The sequence below is a fragment of the Canis aureus genome, chromosome 6 (genome assembly GCF_053574225.1).
Source record: "Canis aureus isolate CA01 chromosome 6, VMU_Caureus_v.1.0, whole genome shotgun sequence".
Taxonomy (NCBI): Eukaryota; Metazoa; Chordata; class Mammalia; order Carnivora; family Canidae; genus Canis; species Canis aureus.
The window spans coordinates 48,071,745-48,095,965 of NC_135616.1; the positions used below are offsets into that span (position 1 = coordinate 48,071,745).

The window sequence follows — 24,221 nt, forward strand, 5'->3', positions numbered from 1 at the left end:
GCTGACCAGTCAGTTTGTTCAGGGAGCCAGTCAATTTAATCCAACTTTCATTTGAATGGTTTTACAGATGTCCAGGCTAATTCATCATCTTACCCTAGACAGGCCCAGGTAGTACTGATCTAGATTTCAGCAAGTGTGATAATAGGGAAAAATAGAGTTCCAAGAACTCTCCCTCTTAACTGCACAATGACAGCTGATAGGCGCCCGTCACTTGCTGTGTATAGTGCTTTAGCCTAAAGACTTTCAGGTGAGTATGCCTTTCAAGCCCCCTTCCCCTTTATCTGTTGCACCTCTAGCCGCCCCTAGTGCCACGCAAATGTTGTGTGTGTGGTATATGACCAGTATTATGCCAGAAGTTAACAGGAGAGCCTTTCTACACTGCTACGTCCTATCCCTTCAAAAAACAGCAAAGAACGTGTTAATCTTAGCAGAGGATGTTGAGACAGGCCTTTATCTTGGGATACAGAGATTCAAGGTCATAGAGCCAGAGTCTGGCAAAATGCAAGTCACCCTATGTTCTCTTGGATTTTTTTTTTCTCTTGGATTTTAGAAGTAGGTATTTTTTATGTTAAGATATTTTAATTTACAAAGGTAGGAATTTTCTGTTTTAACTTAAACCTAAAAAAAATACATGTGCATATGTACATTCATATGAAGATTTGTTAAAAATGCCTATTTCCTTCAGTAGACCTGTTTGCACCTAAATATCTCGAAATGCCAGTTGTTTTAATGAATTAATCCTTTTGCAATAATCTGGCTGGTTAATTCAGTTGAAATGGTCTCATGATGCTACCATGAGATCCTAAGGGTGGTTGTGGCATGGAAATATCTTTCATTCAACTGTTCTAAAATCACCCACAGGCTAAATTGGCTGCAGAAATATTCCTCATCATGACAATGTGCACATAGTATGTAGTCTGTTTCCATAAACACGGCGGAACCACACATTTCTTACAGTCTAAGCTCACAGTTCTGTATAGTTTGTTCAAATATTTTATTAAAAGCAAAAGTTACAGAATTATATTATGGAAATCCTTTGCTTAATGGGACATCATGATGTCCCTTCCTCATTATTGCGTGTTTTGGGGGGTAAATCTCTTTTGTCCATTTTTGAGAAATTAGAAAATATGTAAGAAAGCATTTAATGACTTGCTTTCCTAGAGGCTTATGTCTTGATAACAAGTCAGACTCCAATGGAGTAATTGTAATTGCTGTTGCATGAAATTATTTTTCTCTTAATATTGTTTACAACTGTATTCTTTCTTGAATTTTCTTCTTTCAGAGAAGAGTTCCAGTCACAAATGCATGTGTGATGCATTTTGACATTTACTGCTAAGATGAAATGCAGGAATGAAAACCACACATCCGTTTTAGTGTTCTCAGATGTGATTAGATATACCTTACCTATTTTTATGCTACTGACTTATAAGGAAAACAATATTAAGAAAGGGTAACTGTTAAACAGTTAGGACCTGCAACCTCAGGACTTCTGGGATGAACTGGAGTATCACAAGGAGAGATTTTATTACAGCATATTCACACCTCCGCTGAGCCCTCAGCCTTGACTCACATACATTTCTTTTATCGACGGTTGTCACCAGACCCTTTATCTCCCAGAATGGCGGACAGTCTTCCCACAGAGTTCGATGTGGTCATAATAGGGACAGGTCTACCTGAATCCATCCTGGCAGCTGCATGTTCAAGAAGTGGTCAGAGAGTTCTTCATCTTGATTCAAGAAGTTACTATGGAGGAAACTGGGCAAGTTTCAGCTTTTCGGGATTGCTCTCCTGGTTAAAGGAGCATCAGCAAAACGGTGACAATGCAGAAGAAAGCACTGCTTCATGGCAAGGCCTGGTGCATGAAACAGAAGAAGCCATTGCTCTTCGCAAGAAGGATGAAACCATTGAACACATAGAAGTTTTCTGTTATGCCAGTCAGGATATGGATGACAATATTGAAGAGATCAGTGCTCTGCAGAAAAATCCTTCCGCAGTAACATCTAAACCTCTGGATTCTGTGTGCTTGTCCGAAGAAACAAACTCATTACATGTTACTAGCTCTGAAACGCATGCCAAAGACACTCCAAAAAGTGATGAAGAGATTTCACTAGAAGTAACTGATGTAGAGGACATCTTGGCAGAAGAAAAATATTGTGGAGATAAAACCTGTATAAACACAGCTTCAGGTGGAGATAAAGATGAAAACAAACCTATAGAGGAAGATAACACTGATCAACCAAAGAGAAATAGGATTACTTACTCTCAAATAGTTAAAGAAGGCAGGAGATTTAATATTGATTTGGTATCAAAGCTGCTGTATTCTCAAGGATTGCTAATCGATCTTTTAATCAAATCAAATGTTAGTCGTTATGCAGAATTTAAAAACGTCACTAGGATTCTTGCATTTCGCGAGGGAAAAGTAGAACAGGTGCCTTGTTCCAGAGCAGATGTCTTTAATAGCAAAGAACTCACTATGGTTGAAAAGAGGATACTGATGAAATTTCTTACATTTTGTTTAGACTATGAACAACATCCTGATCAATACCAAGCTTTTGTGCATTGCTCATTTTCAGATTACTTAAAAACTAAAAAATTAACCCCCAACCTCCAACATTTTGTGCTGCACTCAATTGCAATGACAGAGTCCTCTTGCACCACAATAGATGGCCTTAAAGCAACTAAAAACTTCCTTCGGTGTCTTGGACGGTTTGGCAACACTCCCTTTTTATTTCCCTTGTATGGCCAAGGAGAAATTCCCCAGTGTTTCTGCAGGATGTGTGCAGTTTTTGGTGGAATCTATTGTCTTCGCCATAAAGTTCAATGCCTTATAGTTGACAAAGAATCTGGAAGATGTAAAGCAATTATAGATCACTTAGATCAAAGAATAAATGCTAAATATTTTATCGTGGAGGATAGTTACCTTTCTGAGGAAACATGCTCAAATGTGCAATATAAGCAGATCTCCAGGGCAGTGCTCATTACAGATCAGTCTATACTCAAGAAGGCAGATTCAGATCAGCAAATTTCCATTTTGATAGTGCCTCCAATGGAATCAGGAACATGTGCTGTTCGTGTCACTGAATTATGTTCTTCAACCATGACATGCATGAAAGACACCTATCTGGTACATCTGACCTGTTCATCTTCTAAAACAGCAAGAGAAGACTTAGAGTCAGTAGTGAAGAAATTATTCACCCCATATACTGAAACAGAAATAGACAAGGAAGAACTCACAAAGCCAAGACTCTTGTGGGCTCTTTATTTTAATATGAGAGATTCCTCGGGAATCAGCAGAAGCTCATACAATGGCTTACCTTCCAATGTTTATGTCTGCTCTGGGCCTGACTGCGGACTGGGAAATGAGCACGCAGTCAAGCAAGCTGAAACACTTTTCCAGGAGATCTTTCCCAATGAAGACTTCTGCCCCCCACCTCCAAATCCAGAAGATATAATCTTTGATGGTGATGATAAGCAACCTGAGGCTCTTGGAACCAATAATATAATCATGGCCAAACCAGACTCCTCTGAGGAAAATAAAAACCCAGAAAGCCCAGAGAACCACCTTCAAAACTAGAAAGGAGCAAGCTGGAAATGCTCTTTTGGGCCTTCATCCTGACATCAGAATATTTTCATTTAAAGAACCATTTCCTATGTGATTAATAAGAATTGGTTATATGATGAATGCTATGCAGATGTTGTCTTTACTTCTATTTGAGACATTCAGTCACGGGATCTTGTTAACTTATCAGCAACTGATTGATTATTGGACAAGGTTAGCTCTATTTTAGTATTGAGTATATAAGTGTGGGTTCCAAATTAGCAACTGTGCGTACTGGGAGGTAATACATGTCTGCTAATGATCTTCAGATTTATTAGTCTATAAAAACAATAATATCTAAGGAATAGTTTAGTTATTTTTGTAATTATTACAGTTGCTACCATGTCTGAATAGTTAAACACACAGAATAAATTATGTGGGTCTTTTGTATATAATACAAATGTACAGACATGGTGGTAGCAATAGCAACTTATGCAAGTGCCAAGTGTTAAAAGATTAGCTTTGCATGATCCTTTATTTGTGAAGGTGTAGTGTTTACAACACATTGTGCAGTTCAGTTCCCCTACTTGACCCTTACAAGCAGCAGGGCAGTGACACCACCAGTCTTCTGTATTACAAAAAGTGTTGGACAGTTCATCTAGTCATTGAAGAGCTCATTCTTGGAAAGTTTGTCCCAAAGGAAATCTAAGGGTAAGGTTAGTTCTGGTTTAATACTTCAGAAAATTCCTGCAGAGCCTTGTGCTGGCACCTAAAAGAAAAGAACTTCCAACAACTAATTCAGGTCAAGAGAAAAAGAAAAAAAAAAAAAATATATATATATATATATATATATTTCCCCAAGAAAAGGTACCTCAGGTTGGCTGTTTTGAAATTCCTAAGAAGAAATGGAGTGAGGCATTTCTAACCTGGGATACCAATGGCTTTTCAAAGCCATCCATAGATTTCCCAAGGTTTCTTAGTGTGACTTATATCACCTTGTTGGTGCTACCACTTTAATTACAGCACCGACTATAAGGGGTAGTAGTCAATTAAAGGAGGATTTAACCATGTCCCCTCCTTTTTGTCCCACCTCAAAACTAGTGAGGTAACTGCCTCTGTGATCACTTCTGCCTCTCAGCTGTTATCTAGAGAACAAAACCCTTTTTTTCCAGAACCAGCAGAAGTCAAAACTGTTGTACTCCAGTGGAGTTGTCAGAAGAGGTAAAATGCCCCCTTCAGTCTCCTGTTTTCCGTTCCTCAGAATGGTAATCCAATAGAAGGGAGCCCTCCAGAGCTAATTTTTGTTCTGGAAGAGAGCATTTACTATGTGCTAGGCACTTTTGCTTTCTAGTTACAGTTTCTCAACCACGCTTTGAGGCTGATAGTATTGAATACATTTTTAAAGAAGAGGTAAAGAGTAAAGATGAGTGTTAATAATTGTCCAGGGTCTGATATGTAGAAGAGCCAACATTGGGATCCAAGTTTTGAAGTCCTTCCGCTAACATTAACTGTTAGAAGAATGCAGGTGCTGCTTATGCATATGCTTATGCAACATGCAGTGTTGCCAGTGAAGCAGAGTAGACAGACTCCAGTCTTTCAGCTTATTCTCAGATCAGGAAATGTGAAGATTAGGATTAATTAAAAATAAATACACTTTAGAGGTAAGGAGCTCACGGAAAGCAGAATTTGGCTAAATTTTAACTAATGCTTTTTAATAACCTATCTTTTAATCTGAACAACATGTTCTAAAAATACACAGATGTTACTAGGCCAAAATAAGCTATGAATAGTCTTTTGTTGCTCTTCTATATGTGAGGAAAATGAAACCAAGATTTAAGTAATTTACAGCTTATTGAAAATAGAGAAGTCATGACTTGGTATTAATATTTACGCATTTTTTTAAAATGGCAAAGTGGTTTTATTGGTTATATCCTAAGATTTGAACCTATCAAAATAATTGCACCATCTGTAAAACAAATGATATTTGAAATAGAATTTTTGTGAAGATTGTTATGTAATGTGTTTGAAATCATATCCAAAGGAATGCCACTAGGTGACATTAATAGGTAGATTTACTACACTTCTGCTTAACATTCCCACTGATATTTTATATAATTTGACAGAATTGTGGCAAATCAAGAAAATAGGCAAGGAAAGATAGATTTATCTTTTTAACTTAGGAAAAAAATGAGAGTCTTGCCCTTTAAATCCTAAAGTAACCTTTTTAAATATACTATGCTATGTAGGAAGCTTAAGACTAATAAACCAGTTAGAAAGAAATAATTATGTGATAACTACCGGGTGGAAAGACTAACTGGATGTCCGTATGAAAAAAAGAACTAGGCCTACTTTACATGTGATAAGACAATTCATTCTGTATGAATTAAAATGTTGATTTTAAAGGTAAAAATAAAAATACTACAATTCTCATCCCAGTATTACTAAAGGAGCTTTATGGCAGTGAAAAAATATTGGCAAGGAAGGTGAAATCAACTAAAGAAAAATGAAAATTGGACACTAAATAGGAAAAAGATAAAAAAAAGAAGAGACTGGATTTAAAAAAGCTACTTGCATTCTACATGGATAATGTGCTTAATATTTTTTTTAAAAGGAGATGCAAAACCATAACGTTTCTACTCTTTATGAAGCAAATTTAAGAAAGGATAGAGTACACATGAGAAGATACAAATAAAAGTCAATTCTTGAAATGATATTCAGGTTTCCTAGTATTAAAAATACAAATTGTAACAACTTTGACATAGTTTATGCTATTAACATTTTAAAGCTCATGTGTTTCTACCAGCAATATTATTTTAGTAATTTTTAAAAGAACTATTTAGATGAATATAACAGGAGCTTTGTAACCAGTTTATTTTTTGGCTAGATGAAGTCATTTTGAGCAGCATACACCCAGGAAAATATTTAGAAGAGAAAATAAGCTACATGAACAAAGATACTTTTAGCAACTCCATTCATACGGGTTTTTAAAAAGTCTAGTAATTGGGAAATGGATAAGTAAATTATGATGTATTGGTATTGCTGTTGTAGATTGTTACGTAGTCATTAAATGATATTGATATATGTGAAATTGTATGAAAAATGTTAAATGAGATTAAAAAGTGTTAAAACATTTTACGTACTGATTATATTTGTGTAAAAATTTAGGTGTCTACATTGAAAAGAATCAGAAGAAAACATGTAATTAGAGTTTAACAATAAGGGGTTCTTTTTTTCTGTAAAATTTGATGTGTATAATACAAATAAAAGAATAATTGGCAAAGTGATTACTTGAATTGGTGAAAAAGTTACTTTTTGGAAACAAGATTCTTCAAATTAAAAAATAGTATTTTAGAAAATTTAATTTCAAAAGGTAATCTCCAAAAATGTGGACAGAAAATTTCACAACTTTTGATGGAAAGGACTTCTTGGTTAAGATGGATTTTATATCTTGTATCTTTTCTCAGTTGCCCAGCATTAAGAAATAAGGTAGATTGTGACAGCCACTTTTAAAAAAAATGGAAAACCCAGAATCAGTGGGTTTATAGAAATATTATTAAGGCATCCTAGGACATCAGTATGAAAATATTACATACTAATTAAAAAGTATGGCCCCAAACCCAGGAATACAGTCATCATTTGGTAGTCTTGGAGGCCAAGGAAATGATGGATTTGGATTCATAGACATAGCCAAGCCTCTGAGGAGTGTTCTCAGGGAGACCAGCTAAAGACAGATCTCAGGTCTGAGGAGACCTTTCTTCCTGTCAGCCTGACAGGTCCGAAGCAAGGTGACTGAATTCAAATATCAGTTGAAGATCAACTGTGAGTTATGAATTGACATTCTAAGAATTCAAAAGAGAGAAAACGAGTAAGTTCTGTACCTGAGAACCATTCTGTTGGAGAACGAACATGCCTTTTTACCTTAATGAGAATATAAGATGTTTTCCATCCCTTATACTCCCTACTATAACTACCACCATACCCTTCCCCCAAAAGAAAAAGAAACAAATCTGATTTGAGATGCACAGCCTTCCTTTCAAGGGTGTCCAAGGCTTGTACTGCAGTCAGAAACAAGTAGCGTAAGAGTTAAAAGGTCAGTACCTTCTGGAGTCTATTTCAGCTGCCATTCAGTTAATTAAGTTTCTCACATTAATCAGAGGGGGTTTTTGTGTTGCTTGGGGGAAAACATGAAGAGAAGGTACAAGAGATTGGATCCCAGGGACCCAGGGCACTGAGAGCTCAGGGTGTCAGTAGTGTAAATAAACCAAAACGAAACAGAAGGTGAAGTTCCAAGGCCAAGAAATTCTGATTAGGATGAGTTTTACTTCCTTCCTCGGAAGATTTTTAAATTTTTATGCCAGTTTTACGTTCATTATAAAGAGGCATTGTGTCTAGTATAGTTCTTACTCTCTTAATCTAATGTATTCACATTTCAACAGCAGGGGACACAGTACGGCCAGCTCTCTGTAAGGTATGAACAAAGACCCTGACTGAGCTGAAAGAATTGGACTCTAACATGCATGTTATGAGAGCAGTTGTGCCACAGCACTGGTAGGAACAATGCCTTTTCTCTTGACAACCACATTTCCTTTCATGAACCTCAGGACCACTATGTCAGGTAAGAAGGGACAGGTATTTATGCCCATTTTTGAGGTAAGACTTGGAGGAATTGAGTGAGTGACCTGGACCACCCCTAGCAAGTATGGAAATCCACTGATGAGGATTGCAGTGTAACTGCCAGGTTGCCTCCGTGTCAGCAGAGCTGTGTGTTGCATGTATGAGTGTGTCACACAGAAACCACCACTTTTTAATAAAAGTGGCTCCTAGAATTTTAGAGTACATGTATTTTTCAACAAATAGCAAACTCTTCCTATAAATTAAGATTTGTGTGATTAAAGTGGGTTCAATGGTTTGGGAGAGGGCAAAGGGAGTTGATTATTTGAGGTCATACCCGAAATCAAAGCAGACTATGTCATTATCCCAGCATTTATTTCAAGAGCTTCATTTCTTTATAGGCAGTGTCTACTGGTTCCTGCTGCTGTCCTATGATTCTGACATTTTCCTGTTGCTAAATAGGTATTTAACCCTGACACACTCTGAACACCTAATATGAATAAAGGTGCGTACATCATCAGAGGAAACCATGAGCGGCTTCAGAAATACAGGGTTGATAAAGTATGATAGGAAGATAAAATACCTGTTTGTAGTTCAGTTGGGAGATAATCTTTAGGCACATTCTAATTTTAAAGAAATAGGAATCATTGGGCACATTACTGCCAGTTCTTTTTATTACTTAGCATATGATTAAAGCCCTGGAGTACCCCATTGTCTGAGACTTATTTGTTCCTTTATTTATTCATCCCTTATACTTCAAAATAACAAATATTACTAATGCAGTATGGGGAAGTATTTTTTTTTTTCAGCATTAAAAGTTAATTTTATCATTATGTGTAACTTTAAAGTTTTTATCCCAATTTCAGCATCTCTATTACCATTATAAAGAGAATCTGGGACAGGGGGTATCCTGCTAAGGAAGACCAGGGAATCTTGTCTTCAGGCAATTAATTTAACTTAATTTCCCAAAATGACTTCAGTGAAGTACTACAAGAAATGAGATGTATGTTTGTCTGTTCCTTTCTTTATAATGGCCTCTGTTGAAACATCAACCAGGTGTTTCTTAAACAGAAAAAGCAACAGGTGTGAACTACACTAGAAGTCATTTGTCATGAGATTATAATCTCCTTTAAAACAAAGTCTAAGTGTGCTGTAACTCTACATGCTCTACAGATTTGCTGGTTGAAAGGCCAGCTGGCACCTTAGCTTTAGGATGTCCCCCAGTTGCTGTGCTACATCTTTCCATGTCACCCCTTTACCTTCATCACCCCATTCCACACAGAGGACCAGTGGGGCCAATATATGTCAGAACCATGGTCCCGGGTTCTTTTTAAATACTTAAAAATAGGGAACATTTAAATAATCTGTAAAATCTTCCACCTAATACTTTTACTAATTTTTTCCCATCAAAGCAGTCATTCCCTTTGGGAGAATTTTGACAATGTCTGGAGACATTTTTGGTTGTGAAAAGTACAAAACTAGCAAGGGGTGCCAATAGCATCTAGTGTGTAGAGGGCAGGGATGCTGCTGAACATTCTACAATGCACAAGACAGCACCCCTCAAGAAAGAATTATCCAGCCCCAAATGTCAATAGTGCTAAGGTTGAGAAACTTGTTATTAAAGTTTTGAATATTTATAATGAATCTGTTTTTCTTTCTTTTACCTTTTTTCTCAACATCTGAGTATACATGCTTCTTCAACAGGGTCATTGTTGGTAGGAACTGCTGTCTTGGCTGCTCCTCTACATGCTGCCTCCCTCAATTATCAACAGTAACTTCCTTCTGAAGCTTTATGATAACTCAAACTCCAAAATAAAATTCAGAGAATTAGGCAATGTATCTCATCCTGCCCCAATTGTCAGTATAGATTAGATATTTCATGGGTTTTTTAAAAAATTCATTACATCCAGAAATAGAATACTGCAAAGCATTTCTAGAAATGAGAGGATGACGTCTTGTTTATTTTAGTGTTTTTTTGTTAATACTTCCTTGTTATCTTTTTAGATGATATCTTTATATATATTGCAAAAATCTAGCTCAAAATCAATGTAAACATATTTTAATATACATTTCTTTTGGAGGGGTACCTTTCTCTTGACAGGCTATAGGCAGATTAATCAAATTACATGTATACAATAATACCCTGTGAGTTTCAGAGAATCCAATCCAAGACTAAATAAACTACCCATAATTGAGTTGTACCCACAATCATCCTCACTAATGGTTCACCAAGCAATGAGACAATGTAGCAGCTGGACATTTTATAAACAGAGGTTGTCTATAGATGATACCTAAATTACGATGGGATGGGTCAGTATTCTTAATGCAGGGAAGAACTTTACATAAATTGCACTGCAGAGAGAAACATAAGGTTCAGTACAATGCAGCATTTCTTGAACATTGTCCCCCGGTTGCTGTGCTAGACTCTGGGAATGCAGACTTAATAAGTGTAGCTAGGACTCTCCTCATGCCAAGCACTGTTCTAAGTGTTTGCTGTATTTATCTTACTTAATCCTCATATTAGCCCAGTTGGGTAGGTTCTCATTATCCTCGTATTGCAGATGGGAAAACATACTGCGAAGACAAAAAAACACACAGCTGGTAAGTGACAGAGCTGGGCCTCAGTTCCAGGAAGTTCGACTCCAGAACCACATGCTGCGACAGGGATGTGACGTGGGGTCTTCAGAGAGGGCTCAGAGCAAGTCCAGGTACAAGTAACTGCTCATGTGCCAGGAACTGTTTTAATTTCTTTATACATATTATCTCATTTTTAAGATAGGTATTGATGAGGCAGGTATTGATGTTCCACATGTAGATGAGAAATCAAAGATATAGAACTGATAAGCAGTGGAACTCCCACTTCATTGGGGCTGACATTGGTGCACATTAAGCACTCCATTAATTAGGCCATGATCATTTTTGTGATATAGACCAACTTCAGTGGATGCACAGAGTATTTTGTCTTACTAGGGAAATCTAGGAAGCCTTCATGAAAGAAAAATCTGGGGCTCTTAAGGTTGAGTAGGATGTCTATGGGCCAAAATGGAGAACATTCTACATAGAAGAGCAGAAACAGGCATGGGGGCATTGAGGTTGTTTGCATAGCTAGAGCAGTGGCCTGGTGTGGGGAGCTGGGGCACAGGGGTAGGGCCCAGCACATCAGCCATGTTGAACCATACTCATTATCATAGTCTTAAATACCAGGAGACTTGTATTAAGTGGATAAAAAGGAGCTGTTGAAGTTTTTCTAGGTGAGGCTTGTGTTTAAAAGCATACATGTTGGCCATGTGAAGGGAAGCTGGGAGGGTGCAAAGATGCTGCAAATGGCTGGGAAGGAGGAAGAAATGGTATAGCCTGGGCAGAGCAAGGTTGTAAGAATGCAACAGGTAGAGAAAAATGTGGACATAGAAATGTAGGACCTGGAAAATGAATGCTATGGATAAGTAGAAAAAGGAGCTGAAAATGACTAAAATTTCAGCATTAGTACTTGAATGAGTGGAACACATTTAACCAAAATTGGGAGTAGGTTTTAAGGAAAAGGTTGGTTGTGCAAGGTGATCAGGAGGCAAGAGGTAGTTCTGGAAGGTCTTAGAGGATTTTTCATGCAAGGGAGGTTTTTTTTTTAATTTTTTTTATTGGAGTTCAATTTGCCAACATATAGCATAATACCCAGTGCTCATCCCATCAAGTGCCCCCCTCAGTGCCCATCACCCAGTCACCCCAACCCCCTGCTCACCTCCCCTTCCACTACCCCTTGTTCATTTCCCAGAGTTAGGTGTCTCTCATGTTTTGTCACCCTCACTGATATTTTCACTCATTTTCTCTCCTTTCCCTTTATTCCCTTTCACTAATTTTTATATTCCCCAAATGAATGAAACCATATAATGTTTGTCCTTTTCCGATTGACTTATTTCACTCAGCATAATACCCTCCAGGTCCACCCACGTTGAAGCAAATGGTGGGTATTTGTCATTTCTAATGGCTGAGTAAAATTCCATTGTATACATAGACCACATCTTTATCCATTCATCTTCCGATGGACACCGAGGCTCCTTCCACAATTTGGCTATTGTGGACATTAATGCAAGGAAATTTTGACTTTGTCCTACTGGCATAGCATTTCTTGTCATTAAACAAGAAAATGGGCTACATCTGGGTATATATAGAGGGGGAATCCAAGAGTGGCAAAAATGTAGAAAGGAGACCAGACAGACAGCTATTGAAAGATTTGAGCAAGAGATGTTGAGTCTGAACTGGGATCCTAGCAGGTAGGATAGAGGACAGAGTTGAGAACGACTAGGCACATTAAATCATGACTCAGTGATTGATTGGATTGATTCTCAACTGTCTTCTGATTTCTCTTGCTTTCTTGTAGCACTATTGGATGTGAGAAGGAGCTGGTAGATAGGGACATGTTGGGAATGCAAATATGGCGCTCTGCTGGGTTTGATGTAGTAACTCCTGCCGCTGGGTTAGTCCCAGACTGGGAAGATTCCTTTTCTAGAATTCCTGGGTATACATGGACTTGTTAAGCCTCAAGGATGTGTCAAAGACGGCCAGTCCATTGATTACTGGAGAGTCCGTCTAAGAATTAGGCCACATAGGAGCAACCAAGCAAATGACGGAAGGAGAGAGACAGCACTTTGATTAATTATTTCAGGTCCCTAGTTTACATGGCTTGTGCTTTATTTCTATTGGACAACATGCCTGCAGCCAGTGCCACTGTAGACTTCTCAGTTACATGAAATAATCCAGTTTCTTTTTCCCTAAAGGAAGAAAAAAAAAAAAAAAAGGTGACATAGAAGTAGGAAAAGAGGTATGAGAGGGGTTCTAGAAGCCAAAGGGAGTTTCAAAAAGATCCTGGTCTAAAATGTAGGTATTACAAAGGGGTTGGGTAAGTGAATGTTTTAGCAATTGATTGATTTATTGGTTGATAAAATTCTAGAACAATAGTTTTAAACTAGACTATGAATCAAATGAAAATGTCTTTAAAATACAGATTACCAGGCACCACTCTTGTTTTCTGGGTTGATGAGTATATAGGGGGCAACTATAATTGATTGCTGGGTGGGTGGTGGGTTGTCATGCATTGTGACATAAGTAAGTGGGAATAAAACAAGTATCTGATGATACAGTAGGGGAGATTTAATGTATCTTCTGGTGTATGTTTTGGCAAGTTGTATTACAAACATTAAAATTTTGTGCACCTTCTTAACCAACAATTACATTGCCAAGAATTTATCCTAAGGAGGTAATCATAGATGTAGGGAAATTTATAGCTAATGGATTATAATGTCCATGGCTAATGCTTATTAAGTGTGTACCACATGCTAGTTACTGTTAGAAGTGCTTCATGTGTATTAACTCTTAAACTTTTTCCCAACTCTGGATACTACTATTGCCCCATTATTCAGTTAAAAAGAGTAAAGTACCAAGAGATTAATTTGTTCAAAGTTTCATAAAAAGTGGAGTATTCAGAGCCTGAACCCAGCACTCTTGATGGTTATGTCATACCATCTCTCCTCACAGCCTTGTTAGAAAAGTCAAAATCTGAAAGTAATCTAAAGACCTGTAGTGTGACATCTAAGAGCACTGTTGATTCTGAAATCAACACAACAGCAAGCAAATCATCCAGGAATCAGACTCTGAAAGCAGTCTTTACCTCCTCTTGACCCTATTGATGATCACAACAAATCCCATCATACCTCACATCCCTGGTGAGGTCAGCTGGTGCCGAAAGGGAAAGCCTCTTCAGCCCACGATGACTCACCTCTTTATGGCTCAATGCATTTCTTGATCTGATCCAATCCTGAGCTTCTGCCATGTGTGCTCAACCTCCCCTCATAAGCAGCAAACTCTTCTGTATCTTCAGCATCTTCTCTGAACATTTTTCTTCACTTCCTTAGTTTCCTTTAACCCTGGAAGACCCCATGGGCCCAGATTTCCCACCACCGAGCAGAGCTGGGGTTTTTTCCCCCTAATACTTTATTATAACATTAAATTAACATTTGTTACATTAAATTAACATTTGTTAAGTGGAGTATGGGTGCTGGATGGTAAATCGGGGTTCAGCAACAGATCCCAGGAGAAACTGAGATAGTTGTTACTCACAGTCCTGGAAGAGGTACATGGTACACCTTGAGAGGGGTCTCACTAGGAGTCAAGGCAGGATACAGGCAGAGAGGCTAGACCCAGAGTGCATGCTTTTGTTAGGGTCCATAGGTAGAATGCTTCAAGGTTCCTGGGCCAAGGGAAAGTTGGTCAATCCAACCAAAAGGAGTGAGGTTTTAGTACGCTACGTGGAGATCCTTGTCTGAGGGGTACACAAGGCTTGATTATAAGGGCTGTTGGGAAAAGCCCAATGGGGAGCATAACATTTGCTTGTGACTGCAGGATACTCTGTAAGGCTTGCCTTTGCATGAGGGGCTAGTATGAAAGGCCCTGAAGGCTGTTTGGCCAAACAGAGTAGATGCTGCGACTGCAACAGTATGGTGTAGCTTAGCTAAACTTGACTACCCCAGAGACCCCAGGGCCAGGTAGTTGAAAAGTGACCCAGTAAGTATCACTGTGCCTTCCAAAGTATTACTCCCTCATTTCCCCCGTCAACGCCTGCCTGCCCACAGTGAGTTGGCCAAATTGGACTCAGGCTGTGACAGAGATGTGCAGGGAACCTTCTCTCTCCCTCCTGGGTCATCCTCACCAGTTTATGGTCTAGCTGCCACCCCCAGCTGTGTCTTGACTTGGGACCAGCCTATTCTGCTCTTGGTTTAAAGAACCCGTTTTATGAATGCCTACTCCTTGCTATACCTCTATATCCTCCATGAGTTTTGTAAACTATTTAAAGGTTATTAAATACAGAAAAGTGCAAAGAATGTCACAGAAGTGCCCATGTACCTGCCACCCACAGTGAACATACATGAACTTTCCTATATTCATTTTTATTTTCAAAGAATTGAAAATTGAAGATAAAACTTATATCTATGCATATCTCTCTCCATTCCATCTCCTTGCTCCGGGAGGTCACTGCAGACATGAATGTAACATGAAACCAAGCAATGTTTCAGTTTCTTTGCTCGAGATTTATTTACCCATTTCCCCTTTCAGTGGACATTAGTTATTTCCTGTTTTTCACTGTAATAAACAGTAACTCAAAGTATATCCTAGTATACATCTCTTTCTACTCAACATACAAGAGTTTCTCTAGGTCCATGCTGTCTGACACGATAACCGCTACTTCTATGCCTCTTGAGCCTGTGAAACGTAGGTAGTCTACATTGAGATGTATAAGTGTAAGAAACTCCCTGGCTTTTGAAGCTTTAGTATGAAAAAATACAAAATATTTCATGAATAAGTTTACATTGATTACAAATTGAAGTATTTTAAATATGTTGGATGAAATAAAATGTCATTGAAATTAATTTTATCTGTTTTTAAAATGTGGCCACTAAAAAAAATGTGAATAATATATGGCTCATATACTTCTATTGGGCAGCATCACTCTAGGGTATATAAGTAAATTTGGCATCAGTGGACATGGTGTATGCTGGGTAAATTTTCAAAGTTTTTTTTCATTATGTTTCAGTCCCAGCCCTTTATATAAAGCACCCCTCCCACACACACACTCCCCAGGTTCTTGGTAATCTTTCCTCTCCCTGAGCTCCTATGGCACTTAAGTCTGAATGTCTCATTTGGAATGTCAAATACACAATTTTATATTTTGGTTTGTCTTTTCAGGCTGCCTTTTCCCCTTTACATCAGGGGCCATATCTGATGACTTTGCTTCCCCAGCAACAAGCTCAGGACCCCACAGGTTAGAGCCACTTAAATATTTCAGGAAGGTTTAGATGCTCCTGGTATGGGACCTGTCTGCTTTTAAGCTGTGACTCGTCCTGAAATAATTTTATCTTATTCACCTAGAATATGCCTCCAGTTTCTTGTGCATCCAGGCTTCACTCTGCTCCTCCCTAATATGGGTAAATTGCCTGGGAAGTAACATGAGTCTTCTCTCTGCTTCCCTTTCTTTGAAGTAACTACTGCCCATGTCTTTCCAATAAACTTCTCGCTTCTAATCGGTTCTGGAGTCTTGGTAACTGGTGAGGCCAGGACCAGCTTCACGTGTACAAGGTCATTTAATTTAGTCAGATTTATAAAAAGCTGCTTGTCAAATGACATCACCTTCAGCCATTCTCCACCAGGCTGTACCTGGTTCTAGGAAACATGGCATCATGACAGCTTCCTGGGATATAGGAAGCAGCAGAACTGCAAAATACAAGGGCAGAGAGGAATTAAGCTAGAGGTAAGTAAACTGTGATGAAAACTCGAGCTGTCCATACAACATAGACAAGTCCCTTCCTCAGAGCTGGAGCTTTGCATGTCCCTGCAGAATATCATTTGGTGAAATGAAGTAGTGGTTTGTGTTCCTCCACTGGTGTTGGTTCTGGAGGAAAACCTGAGAAATGAGTAAATAGCCACAGAAAGATTATATTAAAGTTGATTTGATTTTTATCTAGACCTACCAGTTGGTCAGAATTGTCTGGGTAGTCTCTTAAACATACAGATTCCCGGGTTCCATCCCAAGCCTACTAAAGCAGAATCTTCAAGGGCAGGGCCTTGGAATCCACATTTCAACATTTTTCCCAGAAGATTCATTTGTAGCTATTTCAAGAGCTGGCATTTGGAGTCACTATTCCTACCCTGGGAGACAGACTCACTGCTCAGATATAGAAGGTTTAAATTAAACATCAAGGGAGAATCCATATGAAGCCCAAGGGGACAATGTGGGATAGAAGCTGGGAGCAGTAGCGTATGAATGGGTCTGGAAATCAGCCCGGGGAGCACCTGCTTTAGCGTCCTGGCCTTAAGCAGAATGCTTCTGATCTGTAAAGCTTCCCTACCCCACCTCCAATCTTTCTTTAGACTTTTTCCATTTGACACTCTCAGCCCAGGATGACTAAGACTTTCAAGAAAATGATTTTTCCTTGCCTATCCAAACTGCTCAACAGTAGTCACTGAGCTGGGTTTTACTTTACATGCCGACCTCCCAAATGTGCCTTTTAAACCTCCAGCATTTTGTCCCATCATCACACTGCCCAGGACACAACTATATTGGTCCCTAACACATTCTGGAAGCTTATTATCTTTTTTACTCATTCTCCTTTCATGGTCCCGAGGTGTATAATACCACAGTTTTTTGTGATTAGTTACTTAAACACACACACACACACACACACACACACACACACACTTAAAGCTGAGTATGTTCTATTCATTCTTTTTTTTTTTTTAAGTTTATTTATTTATTCATGAGAGACACAGAGAGAGGCAGAGGAAGAAGCAGGCTCCATGTAGGGAGCCTGATGCGGGACTCGATCCCAGGTCTCCAGGATCATGCCCTGGGCCGAAGGCGGTGTTAAACCGCTGAGCCACCAGAGCTGCCCTGTTCTATTCATTCTTGAAAGAAAAGTGATACTGGTCCTTGGTTGTATCTCAATACTTTTAACTTTATTTTTTTAAGTTTATTTTTATTTTTATTTATTTATGATAGTCACAGAGAGAGAAAGAGAGGCAGAGACATAGGCAGAGGGAGAAGCAGGCTCCATGCACCGGGAGCCCGATGTGGGATTCGATCCCGGGTCTCCAGGATCGCACCCTGGGCCAAAGGCAGGCGCCAAACCGCTGCGCCATCCAGGGATCCCTACTTTTAGCTTTAAAATGGAGTGTTACCACCTGCTATAAAACCTTAACTCTGAGCTCCTTTGAGAGTTTTGTAAATTATAAATAACTAAACTAAGATTTAATTCTGTACCTCTCAGATTTCCTCATATTTTTAATTTTTTCTTCTGGGCTATCTCAGATTTTCATCTCTTGGTGCCAGGTTAATAATCCAGAGAGTACTTAGAAACCAGGATCTTCATTGCAGGCAAGGGGTCACATGGCTATTCCACAATTTATTCATGTGTTGAATTTTTCCATAGAATTAATAAGACTTCATGCTTCCTTATTGATCACAACTAACTCAGTCAAATCTTTCTGAGGAAAATCCAAACAGAACTCTGGACTCACAGCCAGAAGATGTGGGTTCTCCTCCAAGTGAGACCTTACTCATCTTGTGACCTTAGGCTCATCCCAAATCCCAACGCCTTTCTCACACCCTAACCAAATGAAGACATGAGCTGTTCCTGTCTCACAGGTCTGTGAAGAACTGATGATAAACGTACACAGGGCAGTACTTTGGAAATTATAAAACACCATCTGAAATAGGTGTTATAATTTGTTATTGTCATTGGAGAACAAGAGATGACAAATCTAACAGGAATACTATTTGACTTTATGTCATCCATAAAAATGAGTATAGGAACTTTTTAATAATCAAATTACCATGTGGTGACTTTTAAAAAGTATTTTGAGATGAGGGGAATCCCTTAGGAAAAATATCAAGAAGCTCGTCTTGTTTTATGGGCTTCTGACCGATATGTTGTATTTTCCTTTAGAAACATTTTCCCTTTCTTTGAAATCTGACTGTGACTATTTCCAAGCATCATTTCATGTTAGTGCTTGTTTAATTACAGGGGTAGCCATGTTTACTTCAGGGTTTTTATTCCTGATTTGAGAAGAAATATGGTCACATAGATGTAACTTTTATCATCAACAGACATATAGTAATCTCTTGTTAACTATTGCAGAGGCCAGGGAGGGTATCAAGATTCAAAAGACATGGTCCCTATTTCTCTGGCATTTATAATTTAACTGAAAAAATAAGACATAGAATTGTCTGAATTGGCTGAGTACATAGAATTGTGATGAAAATACAGGTAGTAAATAGCAGCTATGAAGGTATGGTCTGTGCTGTGCATGAGCAGAGTGTGGTGCACACTAAGGAAGTTAGAAATGGTGAAAGAGGAGATGGACTAGGGAGTGGAAGTCATATGCAGAATTCTTTGAATGCCAGTACACTGTCAGCCATAACTTCCCCAAAACGGCTTATTGCTCCATCCTGTGGGACATCTTCAGAGAGGCTATATGAAACTAGTGCATCTTGAAATGACCCATGGAATGGTTAGGGGGTGCAAACAATTTAACTACTGGACCCTTCCTGTCTCTTGACTCGTATGGTCCCAGTCTGCTCTGTGAGGTGTTAACATCCCTCCACCTCTGAGTTGGGTCAGCTGAGTCAGAGCAGCAGCTGGAGAAGCTAGAGCCTCTACATGCATCCAGTCCAGTGAGGGCAAAGGAGCAGGTTGGTACTGCACATGGGCCTGTGGTGGCTGTAGCAGCAGCAGGTGAGCTTTGTGACTATAGCAGAACCACTGCTGCTGGGGAGCGAGGCAGATGGTCATGGCCTACACTGGGGAGTGGGGGCTTGCAAGCTGGCTCAAGGAGATCTGGGAAGGCACATGAACTGAATCCAGTCTCAAACCGGCATTTGGTGCAAAAGAGGATAGATGCTGGACAAAGAGGAAAAATATATCAATCAATTAGGAATAGGTTAGAGCAATCACTTGTGGGATGTGAGCCTCCATGGGAATAATGGGAGGTAGGAGGCACAGAATTGAACTTGGACATATTTCAAAAGAAAAGCCTTCTGTGAAATGAATATTCAAGGTAGAGGAAAGAGGAGAGAGAAGATGGAGCAAGTATACATGTTCCTAGAGTGGACCAGAGGCAAGGTCCTTGAAGAGGATCATTCTCTGATGCAGCTCTTCTGGATACATTGGATTATTGTAAGCTCTAGATTGCTGTGTTCAAGAAGTCATTTTGACTAAGTGGTAAAAGCAAAGAAAGTGCATCCTTCCCGTTTTACTTGTGGTGCCCATACCCACTTTATGAGTGCAGTTAGGATTAGGATTTAGAATATCTCAATTCCTGATAAATCCTTCCACCAGACTGTTTTCTGTACTTTGGTCCTGCTGTATTGTGTTATCATAAACCTTCAGTAATAACTGCAGAGCTGTTACTTTATATTCAAACCATTCTTTTGCACTGGGCCTGTAAGCTCTGGTCACAATGGGTATTTCTTGGGTCTTCTCTGGTGATGATTATCCATTTTTTTCCCCATCATGATCTATCTTGTTCAATATCCTCCCCTGACAAGCAGACATAAGTATAAAGTAAGTTCTAATGAGCTCTTATCCCCAAGACTCTCTTTCCCCCAAAAAACAAACAAACCCTAAAACAGAGGCAAGGTAAACAGTTTGAAACTGGGCTGTCTGTCCAAATGGAGCTACAGGAAGACAAGGAGCCAAGTTTGAAGCCCTAGAAGGTGAGACAGGGGTGCCAATATTGAAAGAATCAAAGATAACATTGGAGAAATGAATCTGAGATGATTTCCAAACTATGCGGATGCCCGAGTTAATGTAGGAGGATAGGACGCACAACTGTAGACAAACTCCCCGGTACTTAACCAACAGAATCAACAAGTATTTGCTCCCCACTCCCCTGTGAAAAATTACTAGATTATTAGGGGGAAATGCACTCCCTTGAAACCCTGGTGAAGGGCAGCATGAGCAAGAATGGACTTTACAGTGTGGACATGGTGCACTGTGTGGAGCTAGCCCACAAACTACATGCCAACAGCTGCCTGACAGATTCCCCCTCTTTGGAGGGTTCACAGCCCTTTCGTTCAGGTGATCCCAGTTCTTAATGTACAACAAGCATTTTTGTGGCTAGGTTTCCACGTGGTGGTCAAAACTAAATCTCTGTGTAAGCTGCTTACCTGAAATCATCATAATTTTCTGACCCACAGAGCTGTAGCTTTCACACTGGGCTAGATTTCTGTGGAACCAAGTTTATGTACTAACCCTGAAGAACTGTAACTTTGGGGAACAAATGACTGAAAAATTGAATTTGAAAAGAGGAGGGAAACAGATATGGAAGAAAGAATTATTAACTAGAACTAAGTTTCTGCCATAATTGATAGCTGGTGAATGCCTAAAATATGTGTACTAAAGATCATGCATCATTTGGGTATTTCTGAGAAATGCTCTTATTGATTGAATGGGAACTGGGCTTTCCAGTGTTGGGGGGAACTATTCCAATGAACATGGTCATCTCTAATTTCCTTTAAAACTCTTCAGCTTAAAAAATTACCTTTTCAAGGGGCACTTGGGTGGCTCAGTTGGTTCAGTATCCACTCTTGATCCCAGCTCAGGTCTTGGACAGGGAGCCTACTTTAAAAAAAAAAAAAAATGACCTTGTCGATATATGGTAGGTAACACAGGGATTGTATATGTTTTCTGTAGTGTCCACTTCACTAATACAAATTTTTTTTTTATTCCATTTAGAAAATGAGTCTATCCTAGTGTGGATTTTGGAAGCAGATGGATTTGAATATCAGCTCTGTTTTTCATTAGTTTGAGACCTGGGCAAGTTACTTAACCATGTTTATTTCAGTTTCCCCTACAAAATGGGAATGATAATAATTTATAAGTGTGTTATAGAGTTGTAAGAATTAAATCAGATAATACAGGCAAATGGCTTAGAATAGTATCTGACACCCAGGAGGTACCACCATGTGTTACTGGGCTGAAATTGGCCTTGTTAATTCAGTAAAGGGGAACAGGAAAGATTACTCAACTAATAAGCAGTGTAAACAAGATTTCAAAGAAGAATTGGTTACTTGCCTAAGAGAATAAGCTGCTTCAAGCATATTAAACATATTATTTTCCTTATTTAATGTTCAAATATGAATAGAGGTCACTAATTAATAAAGAAGTATCTTTATTAAGCAACTTCAAATAGCTTTGTTTCCATTGCTATATGTAGATGAAAGTAATTAAACTCCATGTTTAGAAATCTTCTACAAATCAATACATGTTTCTAAATGAACAAAATTAGAAATTTCTTTGGATGGAGAAAAAGTATATCCACTCAGTTTGCAAGATTTTAATGCCTTATCTGTAAGATTTTATCTGCTACAAGGCTGGTTTAACAGTCCTCTCATTTTATAGGTAGAGAATTTGAAATACAGACAATTCAGTGACTTGTTCAAAATCACCCTGGGGATCCACAGTGAAGTGCACTAACCCCCAGTCATCTTCCCTCCCAAATCCATCTCATCCATTTTCATTCCAAGTCACTGCACCAACCATTCATTGACCCAAGCCAGTAACACAAGACTTCCTTTGATTCTTCATTCATTCTCATGTTTAGCAGAGATTCATGTCCCTAAAATTTATTGGACCCTCCTTGTGTCTCCTCCCAGTGTCACTGTGTTGGTTTCATTCCTCATCATCAGAATGGTATTTCTCTGGTAGGATTCTCAGTAATCAGACTTGTCTCTCCTCACAATCCTTTTTCCACATCACAGCTGGAGGGAACTTTCCATAAGGAAAATCTGCAAAAGCAAAACCAAAAGAAAGTAAAACAAAATTCTCTAAAATAGTATAGTAATAGAAGAGAACAGGAACATTTTAATGGCTCCCTGGAGCCCTCAGGATGTATTCCAAACTCCTTGCATGACATTTAAGGGTCTTCCTGGGAGAGTCCCTAGTCTTTCACTTCTCTCTTTCTAGAATTCTCTGCTTCCACAATATTGAATTATTTGCAGGAATCCATATGGGGCAAGCTCTGTCCCCTCTCCATGTGTTAACATCAGCTGTAATAGGATTGACAGTCATTTCTCCGCTAACCCCTCCTTATTTTTCTGGTTAAAATGTATTTAATGTACAAGATTCCCTCAGGTAGTGCCTGCTTCCCAGAGAAAATCATCTGAACCGGGTAATCTTTCTCCTATTATCAGATTTGGAGTTTCTCCTCACACCCCCTTCTCTGGAGTGTGAGCTTCTTGAAGGCATGGACCATTTCATGTTAACTTTTTAATCTAACAGACGGGTATTAACAGGTCTGGAACCTGGTTCTGGCAGTATCTCTTCTAAGCTCTTCTATTTAAACTTGCTTAAGCAGAGTCTAGAAGCTATTCAATGTGGACATCTAGTGGCCAAAGGGGGAAATGACTGTTCTTGAGTATTTGTATATATTGTTAATACACATATATTTAAGCTTCACATATGTGCCTTCTGTAAAATTTCTATCACTTAAAGTAATTTTCCCCTGATAAACAATAATAGTGCCTTAATATAATAGTGCCTTAATATATTACCATCTTACTAAATACATTTATATTCTCAAGTAATACATATACACATGGCAATGAGAGAACATTTTGGTACTATTCTTTCTATTTTACTCTGAGCAAATTGAAGTTCATAAATATTAATTAATTTCCCCCAAATTATATGTATCTATGTGTAGAAATTGAAGTTGAGGGGCACCTGGGTGGCTCAGTAGTTGAGCATCTGCCTTTGGCTCAGGTCGTGATCCCGGAGTGCTGGGATCAAGTCCCGCATGAGACTCCCCGTAAGGAGCCTGCTTTTCCCTCCACCTATGTCTCTGCCTCTCTCTGTGTGTCTCTCATAAATAAATAAACAAATCTTTAGAAAGAAAGAAAAGAAATTGAAGCTTAATCCAAGACTGGCCTTATAGATATTCCCCTATTATAAAATTTATCACTCTATTATGATTTCTTTTATAGTTTATCTTTGTCCACTTCCTAGTAAAGTGTCCTGGTATATTGTATGTGCATGATACTGGATTGTTGATAAATGTTCTAAGTGAATGCATAATCATCAAGTTCTATCACAAAGAACTTTCCTTGACTCAAGTTGATGCACAGAGTTAAGGCTTGGATACCCCTTTTTGCTTCCATGCATTTTATATGCTTTATCTTTGGTCTTGAAATATCCTCACCCTTCTCAACTTGATAAACTCCTTTCCATACATCAGTTCAAATACTGCTTTCTCTTATAACCTTCCTCAGTATTTCGCTAGGCAGAGGTCAGTGCTTCCTCAATTGTATCCTTCAGCTCACAGACACAGTTCTGGATTAGCACATATCACATTCCTGTAATTACTTCTTTACACATCTGTCTTCTCCTCCAGGCTGTGAGATCTCTGTCAGCATGTCAGGCAGAGTGAACAGTGGTGTCAAAGCAGCCAGCTTTGAATGTGACTGGCAATTTGAGGCATGCCATCTATATCCCAGGGATGCAGCAAGATTAAAGCAGAGTTTCCATAA

At 38.9% G+C, this 24,221-nt stretch overlaps 2 protein-coding genes across 5 annotated transcripts in view; both read left to right on the top strand.

Annotated features, from left to right (window-relative positions):
* Positions 1 to 24,221, top strand: part of OPN3 (opsin 3) — a 45,838-nt gene that overhangs the window by 3,158 nt on the left and 18,459 nt on the right. The window contains exon 2 of one of the 2 annotated variants that reach the window (XM_077901493.1): positions 1,283 to 1,421. The exons of the other annotated variant lie outside the window; for it this stretch is intronic. Within the exon in view, the coding sequence (XP_077757619.1) occupies positions 1,283 to 1,323 (41 nt within the window). The 3' untranslated portion in view covers positions 1,324 to 1,421. Of the gene's footprint in view, positions 1 to 1,282; positions 1,422 to 24,221 lie in introns of those variants that run through there. 2 annotated transcript variants of the gene reach the window in all.
* CHML (CHM like Rab escort protein) lies at positions 1,342 to 10,863 on the top strand. Of its 3 annotated transcripts, none has more exons than XM_077901481.1 (4): positions 1,342 to 3,772; positions 7,975 to 8,153; positions 8,551 to 8,654; positions 10,711 to 10,863. In XM_077901481.1, exon 1 carries the CDS (start codon positions 1,619 to 1,621, stop codon positions 3,572 to 3,574), a length of 1,956 nt encoding a protein of 651 aa, XP_077757607.1. In that variant the 5' UTR covers positions 1,342 to 1,618; the 3' UTR covers positions 3,575 to 3,772; positions 7,975 to 8,153; positions 8,551 to 8,654; positions 10,711 to 10,863. The 3 variants fall into 3 exon arrangements, with proteins under 3 accessions (XP_077757607.1, XP_077757608.1, XP_077757609.1); XM_077901482.1 differs by having other exon boundaries at positions 7,978 to 8,153; positions 10,711 to 10,857; XM_077901483.1 differs by lacking the exon at positions 8,551 to 8,654 and having other exon boundaries at positions 10,711 to 10,857.

Excerpts from the sequence above, each read along its gene's own strand:
- CHML (XM_077901481.1), top strand. The coding sequence starts at position 1,619 with ATGGCGGACAGTCTTCCCACAGAGTTCGATGTGGTCATAATAGGGACA.